This window comes from Phaethon lepturus, unplaced genomic scaffold (assembly GCF_000687285.1).
Source record: "Phaethon lepturus isolate BGI_N335 unplaced genomic scaffold, ASM68728v1 scaffold7836, whole genome shotgun sequence".
Taxonomy (NCBI): domain Eukaryota; kingdom Metazoa; phylum Chordata; class Aves; order Phaethontiformes; family Phaethontidae; genus Phaethon; species Phaethon lepturus.
In genome coordinates this window covers 56,642-81,340 of record NW_010545522.1, presented here as the reverse complement: position 1 = coordinate 81,340, position 24,699 = coordinate 56,642, and the positions used below count along the sequence as shown (strand labels likewise).

General features: G+C 35.5%; 1 protein-coding gene across 1 annotated transcript in view; it reads left to right on the top strand.

Moving 5' to 3' along the window:
- PHF14 (PHD finger protein 14) overlaps positions 1-24,699 on the top strand; it is a gene marked incomplete at both ends in the record, with an annotated part of 110,866 nt that overhangs the window by 33,673 nt on the left and 52,494 nt on the right. Inside the window, 8 exons of the mRNA XM_010288976.1 lie at positions 2,139-2,276; positions 4,157-4,303; positions 7,918-8,188; positions 8,764-8,870; positions 10,197-10,292; positions 11,869-11,972; positions 13,442-13,573; positions 22,049-22,217. Of these exons, the coding sequence (XP_010287278.1) occupies positions 2,139-2,276; positions 4,157-4,303; positions 7,918-8,188; positions 8,764-8,870; positions 10,197-10,292; positions 11,869-11,972; positions 13,442-13,573; positions 22,049-22,217 (1,164 nt within the window). The remainder of the gene's footprint in view (positions 1-2,138; positions 2,277-4,156; positions 4,304-7,917; positions 8,189-8,763; positions 8,871-10,196; positions 10,293-11,868; positions 11,973-13,441; positions 13,574-22,048; positions 22,218-24,699) is intronic.

Here is a 24,699-nt window from a genome sequence, read left to right as displayed (position 1 = left end):
ACAAAAATATTCTTGCTTGTAGCAATTGCAGTAAGTTTCAGGACTATAAATGTGGTGAAGTTTGTTCTTGGTTGTTATACCATTGCTTTTCCCTCCCTCTTTTCTTTCTATTTTCCTTACCACTGTTCTCCGTAATTCCTGTTACTGTTTTCCTCCTAATTTCCTTTATTTTTTACGCAAGTGCTAATTACTTTCTTTTAAAGTCAGTTAGTGGCAGATTGCCAGAATGTGGATGGAAAATAAAGAGGATTTATGTTATGCAAAATAGAGAAGTGGAAGGTTTGGTTGAGTAAGAAAGCAACAGATTCAGTGAGAATTACTTTAGGATCTATATAATGATAAGCTAGAATGCATACAAAAAGGTTGCTGCAAAGCAGTACTAAAAAAACCCAACAACACAGCACCATGGGGCCTTCAACTTGAACAGAAAAATGGCTCTAAAATTAAAATGGTTTTACATCTAAAAGTTTTCAGTCCAGTTCAAAAGTGATCATGCACAAACTGTACAGAAAACCGTTGCAATGGGCAGAGGACAGCACTTGGTAATTCACTAAATACTGTTTCTGTAGCTAAGGGGACAGTGTAGAGAAGCCATATCTGTCAGGCCAATGTGAGGGAAGGTGGTTGTCCTCCTGCTGCTCTAATGCTTCATTTATACATAGGCAATTTCATTTCATGGAGTGTCAGCTTGTGAAGTTGAATGCTAAATGAAAATATACAGTACATTTTTAAAAATACATATAATATGTAAAATAAATGAAAACACTTTGGATTGCCCATGTACAACATACCTGTATCGGAAGCATGCTCAGCATGGGTCTGCTGAGGCATTTAGCATTGTTCAGAAATGTTTGTATAAAAAAAAGTCACAGCAAGCTCCCAAAAACCCTACAAACTGTTGTTGCAATGAATTGTGCATTTATATAGGAGCAGGGCTGAGAGTTTGGGCATTTTCTTACTGTAAGGTAGGTGAAAGTGAACTGCAGACATGAGGATTCATTAGTCTCACAGAACTGTAAACAAATGCTGTTTCCTGTATTGAGTCTGGAAATTACAGCTTACTTAGCTAAATTTCCCCCTGCAAAACCAGCTTGATATAATATTCTTTTTCACTTCATTTCTTATCTGTTAGGTGTTGCTGTTACACAGCTAAAGGGTGCCCTTCTAGTGTAGTGTATGCAGTGTTTTGAGATTCTTCAATTACCGAGTTTTCTTTGCCATTCCCTTCTGACGTTGTTTAACTTCCTGCATGGAGATGTTTTCTGTAGGTGATACACACCTTTGCTCTGTACTCTGTGTGTGAGAGATTAAGAAATGCCCTCCTGTATAATTTTGTGTCATCGTGATGCACTGGATAGTAGCACTGTTTAAGCAGTCCATGTTCCCATTTGCTTGTTCCTGCTTATGTGCTCGTCATTCTAGTTTGCTGGCACAGCAGTTTGGTATGAATCTGTGGTGAAACAGGCTGAGGAATTGATCTGGCTGAAAGTTTTGGGGTTTTTTTCCAGGTCACATTAAGGAGCGTCAGTTTGCTGTGTTGCAAATGGCTGTGCCTAGAATGCATGTAGCTGAAGCCATAGTGCAGTAATTGAGTAATTAACCTTCTTTAATGATATTTACAATTCTTGAGTGTTTCTTTCTGCATTGTCATGCATTTACTCCCAGTCATTGCTTATTAAAGGACATCTGTGTAATAATCTGTGATTTTTAGTCATCCAGAGCACTGCTCTTTTTTTGTTGTTTGTCCTCTGAACTTGTTGAACAATTGAACATTTGCTGAGCAGTAATGTTCTTTTATGATACCATACCTATATAGTTAATTGTGCATGACTTGCTTGGGTGGTATTTAGTTGTTGCTCTGAAGGGCAATACAAGACATGGGAGTTCATATAAAAATTCATCCAAGGTGGTGGTGTTTAAGCACCTCTCCATTGCTTGTTGAAAATGAAATCAATAGTGGGAGTTGTGAAGGGGTGAAGTTTTAATTAGTGTCAACTGTCAGCAGCATACTTGGTTTCTGTCCCACACAGGAGTAAGCCTACCTGTTTGGTTTTTATATGCAAGATGTATATTATCAAATATTAGGCAAAACACACCTGAAATAATTACTGTGGCATTTTCCACTCTTCTTTATAAAGGAATGCAGTTTTTGCGAAGATCCTCGTTTTGCCAGAACTGGTGTATGCATTAGCTGTGATGCTGGGATGTGCAGAGCTTATTTCCATGTGACCTGCGCTCAGAAGGAAGGCCTTCTCTCGGAAGCAGCAGCAGAAGAGGTAACTATGGAAAGGATAGAATAAAAGAGTTGTATCAAAAACTTGTGAAGACAACCTGAAATTGTGCCTTTATTGCTTACTAACCCTGAGCAGAGTTTTTGTAAATTGATAGCAAGTCGTAGGCCAAGTAAAGGGACTGTCCAAGGAGGGGTCTTTGTTCACCAAATTGCCAACTCTGAGCACCTTTTGAAATGGCCTGGAAAAAGCGATAGAGAAGGTTAACACAGAAGTTGGCTTAATAGACTATCAGTCAGTACATACATGAATTGCAGCTCTCGCTTTTGAACTTCATCTAGGTTGACATACTTACCTAGCTGTTTATATAGTGTAGCAATCCCTTTCATACCAAATAGGACTGTCTTGAGAAATTAACTACATTTCTAATGCCACTTTTTCCAGTGTTTTCTTCAAATTGCAGTACAGGTATATGACTTTCCTTGTGGTAACATTAATCTTAAGAATCAGAATGAAAAGCAAACATTTATAACTTACTGATATCTCTTCTTACCAGTTTTCTCTCTATAATATGATTATAGCAATTTAGATTTGAAGCGCCTACTTCCAAATTCATTTTTACAGTATAAGTACTTTTAGGTTGCCAAATTTCATCTTGATATGTATCATTTGGATTAAGCCTGTCATGTTCATAGCTGTACAATTTAACTACTTACTGCCTTAGGAAGTACCACAGGTAACACACAGAAAAGTGTGATTTGCACTATTGACATTGACACTTTTATTTCTCAAAACAGCCAACCACTGAGTGATTCTTAAAGGAATCATAAAATACTTTCTTCTGTGAGACTGATAAATAGGAAGATAGCACAATTACCTTGTTGTTGTTCTACCTAATAAATTATGTGTAGGGTTGATTGTTGAAACACTCTGTGTGAATTTCTTCTAGGCGTATGCATTTACTTGCCTTTCCACCTTTAAAATTTTGTTACATGTTTTCCGTAACCAAAATATTTTTAATCAGGGACTCACACAATCTAATTTTAGGGTGCTGCTAATTTTTGGAAGTAAGTTGCCACACATTCTGAAAATCTAAATCAAAGTAAAATACATTTGTAAGGAAAGCCTGTGTAGATTTTATTGGTCTGTGTTTTATAGGTGGAGTAAAGGAAAATTCGATAGGCAGATTATTTATTAATTTTTTTATTACTTTATGAAGGAAGACTGCTTTAAGTTTTTCTTCTTAGTCTGTAGATTTATGATGATGTTTCTACACTTCTGAAAATATGCTGGCAATGAAATATACTTCTCAAACCATATATCCTTATGTGGTCTAATTGCAAGGTTTGCTAGTGCTAAAATTTGCTATGAACTTACAGCCATGATAGTGTTCAAATCTGATGGAGTGAAGAATGAAAAATGGGAAAAAAAAAAAATCATCTGAGAGATGATAAATCACATAGGGGTATATCCACCAAAACCATTTGGAAAATCATTTGAGAAAGCCAAATATATTGCCTTTTGTATTATTCAAAATTGTTAATCCCATGTAGGATATAATGCAAAGGACACAGTGAAGTAACAGGAAGTTAATGGGATTGTTAAAAGGATTTGTACTTTGGAATTTCTGCTGCTGTTTTTTCTGTGAATGAGAAAATAGTACAGAGATTGAACAGTAGAGAGTTAAATAGTTCCTGCATTTAGAGTTTTGGATCATGCAATGAAAACAATGGAAAAACACTTTATATGGTAAATTACATCAACGTGACAAAATTGATTTAGAAACATACGTATCAGTTGTTCAGACAGACATGTTTTTAAAAACATGTGAACTGATTGCCAGAATATTTGTGCTGCTCAGAGCCTTTTGGCCTTGTATGTCTTACTTTATTTTTGTTCCTTCCCCTTTGTTTTCTTTGAAACAGGATATAGCTGACCCTTTTTTTGCTTATTGTAAACAGCATGCGGACAGGTTAGACAGAAAATGGAAGCGGAAGAACTACTTGGCATTACAATCTTACTGTAAAATGTCCTTGCAGGAAAGAGAAAAACAGCTTTCACCAGAAGCTCAGGTATTATTTTCATGACGCAAATGCATCTGTATTCTTAAACAAGAAAGAAATGAAGAGGATGGAAAATTGTTATTATAATAGCAAATGAAATGTGAAATACATTGATAGTGCATGGTCATTTAACAAAGCAGAAAAATATTTGTAGGTTTTGTTCTCTAAGAACAATTCTTAATAAACTAATTATCAAGTAGAGATATCTGTATTTGTCTGAATTAAAAAAATCTTACTTTGTTTTGTTTGTGGCAATAAGTTGGTAATTACATTTTCATTGTAATTCATAGATTTTGTTTAACATTTTCTTCAAGATTCTTAACCAAAAAAAGACAGCCAGACAAGAAATTAGGCATATTTCTTCATCCAAGTTCAGTAAAAATTCACTTATTTCCCTTAGTAATATTTTGAACTTGGCATAGGCGTTTAGCTTGCTTAAAGTTTTTTCTTGTTAGATCCCTTTTCACTTTTTATAGGCCTAAGTAAAATTCTGTGTGCTGGGTTTTTTCATAGTAAAAATTTCCTAGAAAAAAAAAATTATGTAGGTAGAGAAACTGAGTCTGTGCTGCTGAGTGGGAGTTATCTGAAAATCTGGTGCAACATCTATATCCCTGTCTAGCGGCAGATTCATGTAAAACTATTAGTAACTGCATAAGCTCAACCAATAAATGTCCTGTTGATGTAAAGGTTTCAATCCTTCTGAGGGAACGTGTGTACTTTGATATGCTTTAATGTATGTACTTTATTATTTTTTCTGGTTCTGAGCAATTGATGCCATACTTTGCTTTCACTGCTTAGGCTTAACTGCATTCCGTGGAAAAATCGTACCTGTGTAGAAAAGCAGCTTGTTATCTGACTGAATCCTGCCTAATTTGTTGTAGAAAGTAGCAGATGATGTAAATAATGGAAGGCAGCTATGGGAGAGAAATAACTGCTTTTTTTCTGAAGGGAGAACGGTAGTGTAATGATCAGAAAATAAATTTTCATATCATCAAACTTTTTATACCTTTCTCGTTCTTCAAAGATCTTTGAATAGGAGAAGAGAATATTAATTTAGAATGACGTGTGCAGTTGAGAATGAATATGAGCAAACTCCATCACAGAAGAATTTTTAATAAAATATTTCTGTGGGGTGTTGAGCTTTGTGTAGCTTGATTACTGGTTACATAATTCTTGCTGAAGACACTCAGCTCTCAATTATGTGAAATGCACCTATGTAGTGGAGAAATCACAATAATATGAATACTACCCAACATAATGGTAAGTGCTGGTTGTGCAAAATCAGTTTGGGTCCAACAGGGCTTATTAGCTCTGTTTTCAGGCATTTGTTACGTGGCACTGATAATGCTGATAAGTTCCCAGCATTTCCCTCTCTTCCTCCTCTTTCCCCCAAACCAAGACCCTGCAGAATTTTTTAATCTCAATTATTTGGATTAAATGTTTGGAAACTGAAAGAATTAATGCTGAAAACTGGAGGTAGAGTTACTTGATATGGTGCCATAGGGACCTTGATATGAATTTGTTAACTTGCATACATTTTGTAAAACCACTTCATTTCACTATTGATGGCTCTGGTGTTGTATGAGTTTGCATCAGTATTGTGTGTGTGTGTCTGAGTTTACGTGGATGGAAACAGATTGGATGCTTGAAAAATACATTTCCATGTCCAGTTGTATGTATTGGGATTTTATGAAGTAATTGAGTGGTTTTTGTGCCTTTTGCAAAATGCTGAACTGTGAAGGCTGTTTAATATAGACTAGAAATGTCTCACTGGGGAGCTGACACAAAGCACCAGTAAATTCACCCCTTACTTTACTATATGTTATCTGCATGAGGAAGTTAAAATCCCACCAGTAAATTCAACCATCTTTGTTAAATTAGGATTTTGTCTGAGAAGTAAGAATCTTGAGACAGCTTAGTCTGGAAAAAAAGATGAAATAAATGTATATATAGTGTGTATATAGATACGTACATACGAAAGCTCACTTCCAGGGGAGTTTCTAGGCTTAGGTAAGGTTTACAAACATTGAGCTAACAAATATCTGGTATTGTGAAAGTGGATTTTTAAGTCACACTTTTGAAGGAGAAAAAATGGATATTTGGTGCTTTGTAGCCCAGGCATGAATAACTGAGCCTATGATCTGGCAAGTCATGTGGCCCAAGAAAGTAAATCCCTCTAAAGAGTGTAATATACAAAGCTATCCAGGACTGTTACTGATTTTTGGAAGATGCTCTACATTGAAATACTTTTTTTAATGTCAGTAAAGGAAATGTACATTCCTCGAGTAAAGCATAGACTTGAAAATTGCTTAAACAAGTGACTTGAGTTCAGGATTCTATTTAGACATTAGTCATTTTTATGTGTCATCTATTTTCGGAATAGGGCTCTGGGTATACAGTTGTATGACATCTTAAGTGACCCCAAGGGCTTCAGAACTGAGCACGTCAGTAAAGAAGCATCTTAGCTGAGGAAGCTATAAACCATCCTTGGTCCTTCCAGTGGAGAATAAAACAAGGCGGTGGCTGTAGGTGGATCTGTTGCTTGCTGCAGTAGGTCCAAGTAAAAAGCCCTTGGGGTCAGAGCTGGCCTGCAAGCCACATTTGCCATGTTTCTTGGTCATTAATGTTCAAGACCTAGTAAGGTAACGTGTGTTAAACTGTCTGTAATGTTACCTTCAATGATTCTGTTTGTAATCAGAGATGTTCCTTAACTATAGCATGTATATATATATACACACTTTTTTGCTTTTGTCTCAGGAGTATCTCATACCATATGGTGGAGAAGTCTGATTAGTTTAGTTTCTTCTTTCTGCAGGCAAGTAAACAACTTCTAACTGATAGTCAGATGGAGTTTTGTCTCTGAAGGTTTGTGTGTTGACGTTGTTTTCTGCCAGAGTTGCCATTACATAGAGTTCCCGCAAGACAGTGGTTTCCAATTGTCAGTAACAACTTGATCTTCTGAGGCTGATCTCCGAGATGGTCACATATATACAGATGTCATCAACAACATATATTGTGAGCTTCTCTTGCCTACTTCAGTTCTGTTTGGGTTGTGTTTTTTTGGCACATTTAACATTTATAAAAAGATACGGCATTGAGAAAGGAGTTCGTACGAAAGGCTGTCAAACATGGCAAAAAAGCTCTTCTTCAACTTTCATTGCTCACATAGATACCAATTTAAAGTCTACCTAAATGTGTTTGCCTAGATGGCTGATCAAACTTTAAAGTCTACATTAGGTAGACTTTAAAAAAGCCAAGGCTTTTCCCGGTAGTAAGTTTTCATAGTCCCATCAAATTATCATTACTAGAAGGGATTGTCTGAAAGCCAGCAATCATTTGTGTTACTTTCATTGGTGGAGAAAGCTCATCAAGAAACCTGTGCATAGGTCCAAAACCTAGTGAAAGGATAATGTTATTTGTGTACGTGTTTTGAAGTAAAATTAAATGTCTGTATCAGTGACTGTTTCTTGAGTCGTAGGGTTCCAGAATGAAAATGGCATTGATTAGACCATGCGTCTTTTAAAATTGAGATAAAATGCAGATGTGTTCCAAAAGGATATAACTCAAAACCAATTTTGAATTGTTCCCTTATGTTTTTAATTTATGGTAATTCTTTATTGCAGGCTCGAATCAATGCCAGGCTACAGCAGTACCGTGCCAAGGCGGAGCTGGCCCGCACCACCAGGCCTCAGGCCTGGGTTCCCCGGGAGAAGCTGCCACGACCACTTACTAGCAGTGCTTCAGCCATACGTAAGCTTATGCGCAAAGCTGAATTAATGGGAATTAGTACAGACATTTTTCCAGTGGATACTTCTGATACCAGTTCCAGTGTTGATGGAAGAAGAAAACATAAACAACCAGCTCTCACTGCTGATTTTGTGAATTATTACCTGGGTAAGGATGAAAATTGCATTTTTCTCAATGAAAAATTGCCACTTGTCTGTATTTGTACTGTGCTAATTCATTGGGTTTTTTAATTTTACTTGTATTTCATTTGTATTAATATATAATTATGAATAACTTGATTTTACGTCAGGTATATTATTGCTTGGTATCTCTATTTACACAGAAGGTTATTTTTTAAAAAAGACATTTAAGAAAAGAAGAAAATCTTTCAGATATAAACAGGAGGCTAAACTGTCTGTGATAAGAAGGGAGTGGAAGCTTAGGTACCTGTTGGTATAATTTTTTTTTTCCTTACATTTTCCTCCATTTCTGTATGGAATAGCATGACTTTGGGAGTGTTTGCCTAGATGGCTGATCAAAGCTCACCTTTTAAGTAACTATACTATTTATGCAGCAAAACGTGAATGTTATGACTGTTCATTCTACTCGGTCTGTGTAATAAATGATAGTTTTGTGGGGTTTTTTGATACGGTTTTATGCTTTTAATTGCTTCACTTTTTTCAGTGCATAAAACTTGAAAATATATCCAAGGATAGGAAGTAATGCAATTTTCTTTTAAATAGAGAGAAATATGCGCATGATTCAAATCCAGGAGAATATGGCTGAACAGAAGAATATCAAGGATAAATTAGAGAATGAGCAAGAAAAGCTTCATGTGGAGTATAATAAGGTAAAGAACAAGGGATAATAAACCATTGTACTGTTTTAGTATTGCTGCTGTTAACTTTGCATTAGGTTAAATACAAAAAGCACAGCATTTTGTTTTCCAAACAGAATTATTTAGAAAGAAAATGACAAACTATTCTTTCTTTAAAAATAATATTTGAAAATGGGTTTCTTTTAAAAATATTCTGTGGTTGTTCCCCACCCCCAATTAAAATCAACTAAACTGTCATATGTTGGCTGGGAATGAGTCCTTTAACTGACCCAACTGAGAGCTCTGGTAACAAACTGCACGTGGACAGACAGGTCCATCTCATGGGTGTTATGAGTGTCATTTATTTATTTATGTTAACTCCAACTGCAGTTGTGTTCATCCTAGGTTTAATGAATTGGCCAATTTTTCAGGCTGAAATAACAAGTATTCACCCATCCATAGTGTCCTCTGTGTGTTTTGTTTGAGTATAGGAAACTTGGGGCCCATAAATGATGGCATTGCTCCCCCAAAATGTTGCTGATGTAATTTTTTTATTAACTCATCACCATGGTTAAAAAAGCACTTTGTGTTTTAATTGCGTTATTACTAAATAAATATTTATTTTAATTTTTAAGTATTTTGAAATGGAGCATAGAAATACTGTATCTTTTGTGATAGATGACATGCTGCAATTCTTGCTGAATTCAGAACCTATCAAGTGATGGTCAGTGATGACAAAAAAATAGTGTTGCCATTAATTCTTAAACTGCTGGGTGTGTGCTTTAAATGAGAACATACGGAAACGAAACAGCAGGTCCTTGTGAACTCCTAAAGATGGCAAAGGGCAAGGAGATTGTGTGTGGGTCTTTTAACCAAATTAACAGGTCGTATATAGTTGCTTCCAGAAGAAAAAAGCCTTTTGTTCTGCTTTCATCCTTTAATAAATTATATCTCTTTCTATGAGAGTGAGTGAGTGTTCTTTGGTATGGCAATATAGAACTTTAATTCATTTATATGGTTACTTGTTATAATCTTGCTGCTTAGGTTTTATGGACAACACATACAAGATGTTGCTGTATTTTAGTTTTGCTTTCTAATTGATTTTATAAAACCTTATTTTCATGCTGAAATGCTTCAGATCTTCTTTACAAAACAGGTGGCTGCCCAGGTTTTCATCTTAGTTCTGTTAAATTGCTGAATGATTGCATTGGTCTCAGCTATATTGACATGAGTTCCATTGCTTTTTAATCCCGCAATAAAGTAATGCACCCTAGATAGGTAAGAGGTTGAATAAATTTTATTAAATAACTCCTAATAGGTTTTCATACCTTTTCATTTTTTTTTTCTTTAACTTTTCAGCTGTGTGAGTCCTTGGAAGAGCTACAAAATATGAATGGAAAACTGCGAAACGAAGGGCAAGGCATTTGGGCTCTGCTGGGTAGAATCATTGGACAGGTTGGTTGTTGTTCCCCTCCCTGCCCCTTATGGTTCGTAGGCAAAGTTGGTTTTCCAAGAATAGCTCTTTTTGTTTCTCTCTCTCTCTCGCTTCTATGGCCAAATAAATTGATTTGGTCAGACCTGGACTTCACTCTGGGGATAATGTTTCCTGATTGAAATACCTAGACTTCTGCAAACCATCTACTGGGAACCCGTAGCTTAATTTTGTTGTTGTAATAGCAATCTTTGTTTCATTTGGTATAACTGATTGACTTGTCATTTGTGATGAACCTTAACATGAAGCATGAGTTAATCCTACCATTTTTGTCTCCACATTGTCTTTAGTTACTGTAGGCTTCAAATGAGATGGTAACTCTTTATGGCTTTTATAAGAGATAAATCTTTAAAACTGCAGTATGTATGTAATGGTTTTTAACTTGATAGAGCAGAATATTTTGGTCAAATGAATATAAATATCTAGAAGAGAAGATTTGGATTACTTCCTGTTGCCAGCAATTATCTTTGTTCTCATTGATACATATGGGGAAAAGAGAAGTGTGATTCTTGTAGTGTTTTGATATATGTTTTATGTCAAAGGTATTAAATGGCAATGGACATTTTAGATATCAGAGACTGAAAATGATGATTTTAAGGAAGATTGAAGAAACTGTTCATTGTGAAAATGCAGACGTACGATTAGGTTACAGTTTTGTCATGCCCTTTGGTACTGCTGAATTTGTGCTGCTGTTCAGAAAAATGAAGCTTACCCTTTCTTTATGTAGTAGTAGTTCTTCAGGTATGCTAGCTATTCCTAGTTCTATTTTTCCACCTGTCTACTTGTGAAGAAGGATTCTCACATAACATATCTCTTGAATGAAGATTATTTTTTTTCCCTCCTTTTTAAGATGGCTTTGAGTAAGTATTCACAAATATATTTCCTGGTGCAAATGTTACTAAATTTAAAAAAAAAAAAAAAAAAAAAGAGAGAGAGAGAGAAAAGAAAAGTTAAGAAGAATTCATTTACACAGCTTGCATGACATTTTTTTTCCAGTTGGCTGAACAGATGCAGACCCACGGGGCTGCTGAGAAATGACTTTGATAGATGGTTGCTGTCTGAGAAGCTAGCATACTGCAGATTAGTAGAAACCCGAGGAGAATCTTGCCTCCTTTGTGGAGAGCTTGGTCCAATAAGATAATTTTTCTAATTAACCTATCGAGCACCAGTGTAGCAGGGATGTTGGGGAAAATAACCTGCCTTGGTGTTCTTCTGTCAGTTTTGTGAATTTGACTTTCCTTGTTTCAGCTGCGTCCTTGTCCATCCCTTTATTTGAAGCTTGAAAAGAAATTTTAAAAGCTAGTATTTCAATATTTTTATTATGTATTTTATTTATTGAATTGAAAAATGAGTATAATATTACTTTATATTACAAAATCATACTGGGATAAACATCTGCAGTTGCTCTTGGCTGTAAGATAGCTAGCTAAGCAATTTCCCAATCATAGTTTGAGTCTTGTTCTTCATGCATTGGGATTGGACTGGTATTCTCTAGAAGTCTCAAGACTCACGTCTACCACATTTGTTCAAATCCAATAGAAATTGAACATACCAGCAATTTTACGTGCTCCTAAGGAAAGGAAACCAAGTAAAAAGGAAGGAGGAACACAAAAGACCTCTACGCTTCCGGCCGTACTTTATAGGCAAGTAATGAAGTCTTGACAGAATAGGTACAATATCTAGTAAGTTATAGTTTCACAAAAATGTTAAGAGAAAATTATTTGCTTCACTTTTGATTAACAAAATGCTTCAGAGTTGTCTATACATTTTAACTACTTCTGAAGGCTAAGTTGAATAGTAGTCAGTTCTTCACCTTAGCACACAGCAGTAAGGTTTGGGTTTTTTGTTAATTTTACAGCAGTGCTTTAAGGCCAAAGATAACTCTTTACAGCTGAAATAGAGGAGTCTTTTGTCTCTGTGATGTGAAAATTTTTAACAAGTCTTCTTGTCTTTTGAATGCAATCATCTGTGTTGATGATTTTGCAAGCAGTGCTGTTGCTGTGTAGTCACAGTGGCTGTGTGCATAAAACACTTGCCATGTAAGAATTTTTACTTTTTGCTCATGGGTTGTCAAATGCTTTGGGATATCTTCTGTTTAAAATTTCCTTACTTGTGTTTCTATTCATTCCCAAGAAAAGAAAATGTATACACTTACTCTGTCATTGTTCCACCTTTTCCCCCTCTTCTGTAAGTTGTGAAGCTACTGACTGGATTTTAACTAAGCCTAACAGTGGAACATATACTAGGATCCAGAGCATGACTATGCAAAATATACCTATCAGCTTGGATCTTACTCTGTGGGCACCAGCTGAGAAGTGGCACAGTCCGCTGCTTATCTAGAGGGCAGCAGCCAGGCTTCCAGCCACAGCAAATGGGCGGTATCTTACCCAGCTAGCAGGCTAAATAAAGATGGGTTACATACGCAAAAGTTAATTCTAGTGCTGCGAGAGGTAGAAATCTTGAGAACTTGGCAGTGGGCTGAGGATTTGGCAATTTTGATGTATGCACAAACAAATAATACGAGTCATGCTTTATTAGTTCTGTTTCATTCAAATCCAGCCATTTAGTTCCTCCCATTTTATTATGGAATCAATGAGCACTTGAACTTTTTGAAATAACTGAAATTTCAATACCAGTAAAATAATAATTAAAAAAAAGGAAATGTAATTTCCTATGAGTTGATACATTGCTCAGCATAATAACAGCACAGACCTATTTCAGGGTGCTTGCATTATTAAAACAAGCCTATGATTGTTAAGACTGATAATAGTAGCATAATTTTCTATTTAAGCATTTGGATGGCATAGATAGTATTTTTTCTATTTGTCACTGGTACATTTTGTTGAAGTATCAAGTGATTACTTACTGATTAGAAGTCCTCAAAAAATTGGATTGAAAGCCATTTTATTGTTGTTAACTATATTAGGTGCCTTTTGTGCTTCAGTGTGTATAGGTAGAAGCTCCTTAAAAAGTAATTATGCACTTAAATGACGCATTCAAATTGAAGTTGCCATATGTTTGTATTGAAACTGGGGGATGTGCTGGGATGTATCGTTTATTCTTTATGATTTCAAATGTAATTATAATGCTTTTCTGCTACCTGCATTAAAAGTTGCGGAATTTGTAAGAAGAACCATGATCAACACCTACTGCTACTGTGCGATACTTGTAAACTCCATTATCATCTTGGTTGCCTGGATCCACCTCTTACAAGGATGCCAAGGAAGACCAAGAACAGTTACTGGTAAGAATGCAGTTGATGTGTTGTTTCATGCTATCTCTGTACTTAAAGTAGGACATAAGCATTAATAGACTACCAAGTTTTTAGTGTATTAGATATTGCTATAATGAAGTCTGAACTGAATTATTTATTTTCAGGTTATTAGCAGTGATGTTTCAAGGTAAAAGAAAAAGTTGTAAAGATTTTCTCATTATTAGCCACAATCTAGAAATAGATTATAGCTTTAATTTTCTTAGCTTTTGAGTTCATTTGCGATTATTAATGCTGCATATAATAATGGTAGAAAACTATAGACAGCCTTCAGGAAATGAAAGACTTGGTCTTCTGTTAATCTTAGGACCCAGATATGCAACTCTGTGTCCAGATCTTTAGGAAAATGTTTGTAAATACTTAAAAATAAACCTGTAAGCAGTAGATCAGTTCATTGCAATATGGGAACTATGGATTTACTTCTATGACTGAAATCTGCAATTGCAGAAGCATATGCATAACTGTACTTATTGCAGTTACATTTCCATGAATTAAAATTCTTTTTGTGCCAGTGGGGCAGAACAGAAGTGAAGCGGTACAGTGGAGAACTGACAATGTGGTAAGGGTTCTGCTTTCCAAACTGTCATAAATTAGTGTGCCGCTGTGTTGTGTTAGCGTTCTACATGTTTCTAAACTGCTCTGAAATGTGTTAGAAGCAGTTATTCAGAAGCAGGTTTTTTATCTGGCAAGAAGTTAGTGTACAGTGTCTCCAGGAATCATCATAACCTTGTCTGAAGGTTAAGGTACCAAATGAGAATAATACAAGAATTCCTTCTAAAAATACAGTGAAACTATTTTAATTGAGAAGATTTGCTTTCTGTTTTTCTTCTTATGTCTCTTAACTTCTATTTTTATTTTTTTAATAAACGTCCATAAAACATTTACTTAAGTAATTTTATTGGGTAGTTTTGATGATTGTGTGCAGAGCAAGATGTCCGGTACAAGAAATGGGAGGTATCTCTTCTTTCATATCTTAACATGACAAAACCTGGATTTGTCCCAGTAAATTTAGTTTTTACATTAAAAGAGATTTCCTTTAAAAGCTGAAAATCTCAGAAAGGTTTTTGCCATGACTAATATTTTTCTGAACTTATTTTTTCTTTAATTATTTAATGTAGTCTGTGATTTTGGTCTTTTCATTATTTCAAGGGTATTTTGAGGTCTTTGGTCAAATTTACCAAGTAGTTATGTTATATGGAAGCATTTTTTAAAAAAATTCTTGGTAGCTTCTGCATTTGCACCGGAGGTTCTTGATTTTTGTTCTGCTTTTTAACCAGGTTGAAAAAGCTCACTAAAAGCCCTCAGTCCAGGAGATATAAGACTACAATTCTCAGTAGGTGTTAAAGGCAGAATAGGTCAGGTTAGGTAGTAAAACGCTTTTATTTCAAAGCTGTAACTTACCTTTGTTGTGAATTTCATACTTCAATTATATCTCAGATCACAAACTTTTACTTCTAATTAGCTAAGGCATGTTCTGGAGTGTGAGATTATAGCAGACAAATTGAGCTGTGATTGGACATACATTTATGTATTCTTTTTAGGATCAGTAGAAGACCACATAGAATGGACATTTAATCTAAGCTTGAGTTAAGAAGGTTCCCCCCGTCCCCCCTGCTGTTTTGAATACATAAAAACATAAAACATAAAATAAAAAAAAATTAATCTTTTGATTAAGCTATGAAGAAAAGTGCAATTTTTTTATACGGGGTCCGTGTACTTTTCAGATATTTGTATAGGACATAATGGGAATTTATGCAAAAAGACAAAGTAAGAAAATGGGTATAGCGGGAAATTCCTTGAAACACTAAGCTTGTTGAAAGACTTTATTTACTAGTCCTCTTCTACAATAGTAAGTAAAAATTAAGAAACAATTATTTTTTTCTATTTCATTATGACTGATAATAATTTACTTATAATTGCTAACTTAAGCCTTTGCAAAAGGTTTGATGATTAGAGTCATATACTTTATCAGTACATATTTATTTAAACATTGGGTAGTTTAGCATGAGTTTATTCCATATGCTTCATGTTTTATGTTGTGTGTGAGGATGAAAAATTATTCAGTTTATTTGCGTGATACTGCGTAGCTTGGTTAATAGTTATTCTTTTTGTCCATTTCATGCTCTGCATTGAATAGAAATTTATATTACAGTATACAAAAAAGATTTTGGCATTGTTTAACTAAATCCACTATTACATGTAATGGTAAGGAAAAAAATTTTTTTATATTTAAAAGCTAATTTGTTAAATAAAGGACAAATTATAGTTAGTTATCTCAATGTTTCTAAAAGGAGGTAATCATTTTAGTCTTAGGGAAATTATAGTGAGAGTTTAGACCTGGTGAGCACCACTGTCTCACAGCTTTTTAGAAACTGTTTTCAAGCACGTAATGTTAAGAATTTCCCCTGTTCAGAGGCCTGACAGTTTTTTCCAAGGTAACATTTATACATCCTGGATATTTTAGAAAGAAATTGTTTGTAACAGTAAGTTTAAAGCCTGTTCCTCATTTCAAATGGATTTGTGAGGAAAAGCGTAATAACTATTTTAAGTAATAAAACATGCAAGCATTAATTTCTGTTTGTTTTGATGTGGTGCTTTAAAAGTAGGCCAGCAGTTCTAATCATAGAGTAAAATGCTGTGTGATACTTTTATTTAAAAATGTGGGAATTTTTAATTTCTTTGAAATTCTGTTGATTAAACACTAGAATATTCTTTTGATTCACATGTTACCATAAAATTAAGTCATGTTATTCTCTCTGACAAATTGCAGGGAACAGGCTGCCCAGGGAGGTGGTGGGCTCGCCATTGCTGGAAGTGTTCAAAAAACGTGTAGATGTGGCACTTTAGGACATGGTTTAGTGGGCATGGTGGTGTTGGGTTGGTGGTTGAACTTGATAATCTTAAAGGTCTTTTCCAACCTTAATGGTTCTGTGATTCTGTGTGCTTTTATGCTCCAGCTCATTCTGAATGGGCTGGGAACTGTGTATTTTCCTGGTAGAGAATGATCTGAACTGATACAAAAACAATGCACAAGTGTTGACAGACAATAGAATGAATCAAAATCTGATTGTAAGATACTGACATTATCATTGAGAAAATACTTGGCAGCTAACAAAAGGGACTAGCATGTCCTATTGAAATTAGGTTGCTGAACTCAGTGATAACTTTTGGTAATATGCTCATGAAATGCTGGAGAATGAGGTATACCAAACGAGGACTCAGGATCATATTAGGCTTGGTGGTTTTTATTTTTCTTCTGGAAGGCCAAGTTATTTTGGTGGTAACTGCTGTGGGGGCTGTTGGCCACAGGACAGAATGACTGTAGAATCCCTGACCAGTAGTCCCATGAACACTCATTCAGTATCTGGACATTCATTCATATTCCTGACCCCACTCATTCAGTACTGATGCAGAGTGTCTTGATTGTCTTCTCATCCTGAGTCATTGGATAATGATACAAAATTATTAACTTGTGTGAGTGCAGTGTAATATTCCATATAATGTATAAATTTTTATGTATTTGTCGGTTGTCCTAATTGAAGGATGTTTGGGTAAATGGGAATTTTCAGTAAACGGGAAATTCAGAAACTGGGAAATTTTCAGTACCTTTACTGTCTGAAAGATGCTCTTTGAAGCTCATTGACAAACTATTCTTGGTTTATATATACTGTCTTTTATCCCCGGAATGAGAACAGTCCTCCTTTTTTCCACTTCCAGTACATCATTCAATATGTGATTTATTCAAATTACCAGGGGACAGGTGTCATCTTAAAGCTATGGTCCATGTTTTCAAGTTCAAAGTGGTTTATTTCTTTGCTAACTTTGCAAGAAGTGATTTGCCACAGAGCATGTCTACGAGACCTGTTTCCTCCTAATTGAAAACAAACCAAACTCTTGACTACTAACTGTACAGTTTTCCTTTTTAAACACTGAGGACAGAACTGTTTTCTGGAAGCACTGTAGTGGTCTTCACTCAGCACAGATTTAAATTTACTCTTTTCACAGTAAGTACTGTGTGCACAGAATGCTGGTTTCTTCCAAACCCTCTTCTGGCCTAATGTGCTGTTGTGTTTTTAAGAATGACTGTCTTGTTCAGGCTCAATCCGTTGTATTTGCATCACACAAGCCACTGTGAAACTGTGTACCATAACACAGTTAAGCCAGTCTAATTCATCTAAAATGTGATAATCGAACAAAACCTCAATTTTTTCCTAGTTTTTGTAGTGTTACCTTTTTTTAATAAAATATTTTCATATGTTTTTATCTGTTTTTTTTGTGTCTCATATAGCAAAGATGATGTTTGCTGTGTTATTAAAGTTTCAAAAATAAAAACAGATTTGTGTTACATTTACCAGTATGGTGGCTTTGAGTGCCATTTTTGAGATCTTCACCTTCATGACCTTTCATTTATAAAGTAGTGGTGTTCAGTGTTTCTTCAGCTTTTCTCATCATCATTTCACAAATTTCCATGTGCCAGGCCCATCAGTTAAAGTGCATTTAGTTTTTTTTTTATGTGTAAAACTGCAGCATAAAGAAGCATCATAAAGTCATTGTTTGCACTATTTTTGGGTGGAAATAACCAGGTTTTCTCTCTACGGTTTTCATTTCCACTTCACCAGAAAAACACCCCATCTTCAAACTATCGCTCCTCTCCTTGTTTTCTCAATGATGTAAATATTCACTTTTTCACTTTATAAATTTCTAGCTTAACTATCTAATGCTCTCACTTTATAAAACTTCATAAGCTGAAAGTACTCTTTGGTCTTTGAGTGCTTACTAAAGCCCCAAAGTAAAGTCCTGTTACAGGTTCACACATTTCTTGAAGCTGCCCGTGCACAAAACCAGCATTCAACACCAGACGATGCAGAAACATTTGCATCATGCAGTTACACAAAAGCAGTGTTTCAGTGTTACCCCGGATCATTAACAATTTTTTTAAAATTAATAATGTGTGTTCCTTTTCACTTGGTCTTGTCTTTTGATAGTGAGTTGAGAAGATCATTTGCTCTGTGAAGTGGGAAGGTTTCTCTGCTATTAATTCTTGTACCAAGTCAGGTTGAAAACACAACAAAACCATGCAACTTCTTTTCTCCTGTAGGTTGTTAGTGCTTAATCAAAGACTTTCTGTATAGTGAGAAAGTTTCACATCATCGCTGAGATTTCTTGATGGATCAAACATTTCCAGTAATTTTTAGTAGTAGGCACATTTTAGTAGTAGGTATATTATTGCCACTGCTGATTTTCTCTGAGTCTAGATTAGGTGAGGCCAGACTAAAAGCAAAAAACCCCTGTGTACAGAAGTTGAATCTTTGACACCCTTTCGCCTGTTAATTTGGTTGTGCTGCATGCGGTGCTTGCTAATTTAGAGGTAGGTAAAGATTGTCGTAACAGTTGGGAAGGTGACCTGTTGTGATGGGCTCTTATTCCCTGATTGGCCTTGAAGAGGTGAAATTACATGAGTACGACCTCGTGTAGCTAAAAGGAAGGGGAGTCATGTGGCTGGTTTCTATGAATATGTTGGAATTAAACAGCAGAATGTGAAGAGTTCTTTAAATTCAAGAACCATGTTGAAATAAGCCATAATAGGAGATGAAAGTCAGGAGATTGTTTTCAAGTCAGAGGACTGTGTGTCTGTAATAGCTTTTCTGTGGGCCCTATGGGAGCTAAAACCCAAACTACTTTGTAGTTGAAGCTTGACTGTTTTATAATAGGGTTGATAAGATGTGGTTGCCTGTGATAGTAAAGCCTATTCGAGTAAATTAAGAGGTTGTTTGTAAGTTCATGTGTATAACTTTCCTTTTTTCCCCTCACCTTCAGTGTGTTTTTGAAGTTTTGTTCGGTGATTCACCCAACCTCCCCACCATACAATGGTTTTGCAACTTTCTTTTTTGTATGTCTAGCTTTGTTCTATTTCTGGTTACTGTGACGCTTGTATCACCTCTTTTCAGAGCAAGCTCCATCATAAAAATGTAATTTCAGAAACTTGCATGCAGTACCTCATCTGTTGGCAGAGATGTTTCTTGTCTTCCTCGCTAACAGCAAAGTTACAATACTTTATTTATTCTTAAATAGGGCCCCAATGAAACTAAAGTACTTTACTGGTCTGCATAGTTGTATTTTCTGGACAATTGCCTGAGCTTATGTAGCAGAAAAAAAGGTGTCTTTCCTTTTTAAAGCACAGAACTAAACAACAGGAACGCTTAAATCATAGGTGCAGGGCGGTAGATCCAAGAAACTGGGCTCCCAGCTCCAAATATTGCTGTAAAATCATGCCACTATTTTTGTCTTGTAAAAACTTATGGTTTTTATGCAGCTCTTTAGTTGTAGAATGCTTATTTTTTAATTATACTTTTTTATGATAATAAAGGGAAAATAAACTTTTTGTAAGAATTTCTCATCACGGTATTTTAGGAACACTTTCATAGCTATTGCTTACATCTGCATAAGCAGATCATAGTAAGTACTTTCAGTTGTGCTTTCCATTACATAAATTAATCACATGACTGATGCTGCAGTATTATGGAGGGCTGTGCTCTTTGAAGCTTACCAAATGGAAAATCTCCTTAGATTTTTGAGTTGGACAACTGGAAGACAATGCATATAAAAGTAAAGAACACAAAATAAGCTTTCGCTAAGCAGACACACAAAATTTTGAGGGAATGCTGTTATCTCTAAAGCTTTACTCTTCTGTTACATTGTTGGAGAGGCTTTGTAAAGTTTTACAATAATAGTAGTTTGGTCTGTGTGCTTTTGTTTATTTACTTAAGTGCATGTGTATACATATTTGTGTGTGTATATGCACACAAATTTATGTAAACATATAACTGCAATAAGCATTTTGTGAAGGTTACTGTACATTGTATTTTTTTAACAGGTTTTCTATTTTAGCCTCTTAAAGAGGCCTAGAAATATTAACAGATACTATGTCTGTGATAGCGAACCGAGGTTTGTAGAGAGGAGGAAGAATACAGTATTACACATGTATATGCTGGCCCAAAACTGTTCGCAAATTACAAAAACTGCATAAACTGATTTCCTTGTGTTTTGGTTACTAATAAAGTCTCCATGCTTATACGAGGGAGGGGAGAGAGTAATATCCAGGATTGGATCCCCTCTATTTGGACTTTTTAGTCACTGCTCTGTCTAGCAGACTGCGATGACTGCGGTTGTCTTCTGGTATAGACAGGAGAGATCTGAGTGTGTAGTGCTTGGATTAGTTTGAAAGAATTAGAAAACATGGAAAGTTGATGGAATTGATACTGTGTTAGCCCTTACTGCAGTTCATAGGAGAAAAACTATTCCTGTTGAACATGCGCATATGAAGAAATCAGCTCAGACACAACATATGTACCTGACTTTCTGCTTTTGTTTAGATACGGGATGAGGATGCCTTCTTGTCACAAGTGTGTATTAACTTTTAACTTCAAATAATTAAATAAAAGTATTTTGTCTCCTTCAAAAAAAATGTGCTCCTTTGTTTAGATAATTTTAATGTGTTAATGCCAATTAGTAGCAGGACATAATGTTGATTTTTTTTTTTTTTTTTAGTTGTTATAAAAAGAACATTTTTAATATGAGAACAGTTATGAGTTAGAGTTTATTTGAAAGGATTTATGGTTTTTTGAATTGGAATTGTAATGTGAGAAGGAATTAAAAAACTGGCTCTTAATCAATGGGTATAATTTCTAATTTTCATTAATACAGTTTCAGTTAACACCTGCATTTATGACTTTGCATAAGATGAGTATTTTCTGGAAATGAGAACAAAACTTGATGACTTCCCATCTTGTTAATTCTGTCATGGAGCTTGTTAATAGCATTACCATAGCATCTGTTCACTTTTTAAATTCTGATTGTGATTTTATATTTTATAAAAAAACTCAGCATTTTTTTCAACTCAGTATTCACAGTTTGTTAACACACATCTCCAGCTTCTATATCTTTAATGTCTCTTACCTATTTTTTCAGATTTAAAAGCCACTCCCTTAGAAAATACATATTAAAATTGATTTTCTTAACAGACATTTCTGCTAAGTCCCTGCCGCTAAAGAGCACTCTCATCGGAATGAACTCAGCAGCGTGTCATTGTAGAGATTAAACTGCTGCAGCAGTTGTGATAATGAATAGATTACAGATCAGTGGGCACCATTAAAAATGGGGATATGGTAGGATACAAATGGTGAAATAGGGTGCATCTTTCTTGAAGGTTAAATCCTATTTTCAAAATCTTGGTTTTCAAAGTCTAAATAGAGTCAGAAAAAAAATTATCAAGAAGAAAGTCTTCCTTGTTTTTTGCTTAGTTGCTTAAAATATCATGCGTTTGAGGGACTTCTTTAGGTGTCCTTTGGGTTTCTTGACTTCTGAATTTGTTTTAAACCCAAACTTCAATATGTTTCTTTTTCTGCTTTTGTGACTGCTGTTTTAAATAGAAAATCTTCCACTTTGCAGGCAATGCTCGGAGTGTGACCAGGCAGGTAGCAGTGACATGGAGGCTGATATTGCCATGGAAACCTTACCAGATGGGACCAAACGATCAAGGAGGCAGATTAAGGAACCAGTGAAATTTGTTCCTCAGGATGTGCCACCAGAACCGAAGAAAATTCCTATCAGAAACACGGTAAATGATGGTTGAGTTGTTGTTGTTATGCAGTTCATATTCATAATAATTTTGTTTAAGATGACTTACGTTTTGGACATTTGGAATGACATTTGTTTGATATTCTGTTTTTGTTATAAATTCCCTTTCCTCTGTTTAATGCTTTTTTACTTGTGTTAAATATAAAGTTTTGCTACAGTAAAAAGCTGGGGAACATGCTACTGAACTGAAGATCCGTGCAAGCTTTTCCTTTTACCTGGGTCATAAAGTCCTCTGTTAATTGCAGAAAAAGGGAAAATTCAGTTTGCACTTAAACTTAGCCTTTACAGCTGTTCTTCACCTTAGCAGTATGGACACTTTGTTCATGTATGCTAAGATTTAAATGTATGAACGTGCCTATTACGTAACTAAAAGTAATTAGTCATTTCCTTATGTACGGGCAGCCTACTTGACTGCACATTTTGTGACTATCACAAGACCCTGTTATTTCAGTTTGTTTAGCTTCCTAATGTTACTAGTCATCGTATGTTTTCTTGGACTTTCCTGGTGGATAGTTTTTAGAGAAGAGAAGCAAAAGTGCTTGCTTCCTGTACGAATGAAATGTTTAGCATCTTCCTTTCATTTGAAAGTAAAACTTTCTTATTAATCACTGTATTCCATTGAGTTTCTCTGGTGGTCTAATCCTTAAGATTTTGCTCTCCTCCTTCCTCATAAAACAAGTTTTTTTGTGTGATGTGTCACATCACCTATAAAATGTACATAAATTTAGGTCCAGTTTAGGGAGTGAGTAGTGTTCCCATGACCCTTCGGACATAAGTAGTAATTATATATGAACTGGTGGTTCATCTTCCAGTATACATCTTGGTACCAGGAAATACTTAAACCCGCTGATGTTAGGGTTAGACATACTTCACCTCCCATGCAGCACAGCTCTGTTTTTCTCAAAGGGCTTTCCAGACTTCTTATGCTTGTACTAGCAGATACCATACTTAACACTTTTGAGTATACACTGATACTATTAAACAAGTATTTTCCTGACCTAACCTTAAATGTTTGCTTTAAAATTACATTTCAAAATATTTGGAGTGCTTGGGCCACAGCTTTGATTTACCTAATCAAATCTGGTCTGTGACTCAGAAGAACTTTAAGAACGATTCAAGCCAAAATTGATAATGTAGCTCAAGCTGTTAGGAGTGTGAGTAGTCCAAAATTAAATTTTGTGAATAATTGAGACTGTCCGTAGGGGAGAAACTTTTTCTTTCTTTTTCTCATTGAGGGAAAGTTTCCTTCTTTCCTATGTGTAAGAACACGTATATTCTTACAGCTGTCTGGGTAAGTTGAACTGACTGTTGTCATGCTGTTGTTAACACAGAAGGACTTATCTGGTGTTCCTGCTTACTGAACCCTTGCATCTCCTCTCCTCTTTTTCTTTTTTTCTTTCTTCATCTCCCCTTTTTCTTCTTTCTCTATCTTCCCTCTTTTTACACCTAATATGGTGGTGTTAGGGGGTAGGGAATCTGATTATGGGATTAAAGAGAAATAAGAGTATTGTAGGAAAGACTATATTATTAGTATAGTAGTAATAGACAAAAGAGTGATATAAGGCATTTTACAGAAATCCATAGGAAGAAAAGATTGGTCATGTAATAACCAAAATTGCCCATGTAATAACTGCCCAGGTCCTTCTGTGCTAAATGGAGATTTAATCTGATTGCTCTGAAGTGTTGCTCTCATGCTGTGACACTGTGAGGTGCTACCCTGTGCTGCACTGGTGATTTGGCACCTCACGTGCTAAAGAGTATGTCTACACGCATTATGGTATGTAATATAGAGATTAAATTTACTTTGAGTAGACTGGTATGTTGGCATGGTACAGCATTGTACTGTGGAAGACTTTGTTCCTCGGCTTGAATTTTTAGTCTCTCTTTCAGTTCTCTCCAGTACTCTGCCTTTCTACAACATACAGACTTGCAAGGTAACATCTTCGCTGTCCTGTGGGCAGGGCTCCTCTGTCAAAGTTGTCTCCACTCTTTTAGCTTTCCCGTAGCTGACAGGTTTGGGTCTTTTTTTTTTATTATTTTATTTATTTCCTACTGTCTTCTACTTAACAATGGAAGAGAAGGTTCACACCCTTGACACCTGCTGGATTTCTTTCTCTGAACTAGACTGAATTCCTTCGTTTCAACTCTGAATTTCATTATCTTCGTATACTTAGGCTGTATAAAAAAATGAAGATAACAAACCTCTGAAGACTTACTATATACTTCCTGGCAGTATGGGTCTTCCATTCACATTTGCTATGAACCCAGGAAAGTCGGTGTTAGGTTTTTTTGCTTGTTTGTTTTGTTTTTCAAAGAGAATACTTTTTAATTCATTAGGTCTGGGGCTGTCTGTATATTTGAGGGAAAAAAATATTTGAACAACTTCTCAAATGCAGTTTACTTGAGTCTGACTACACAGAGAACGTCTGTGGGGTGCATTTCAACAATGATGACCAGATACA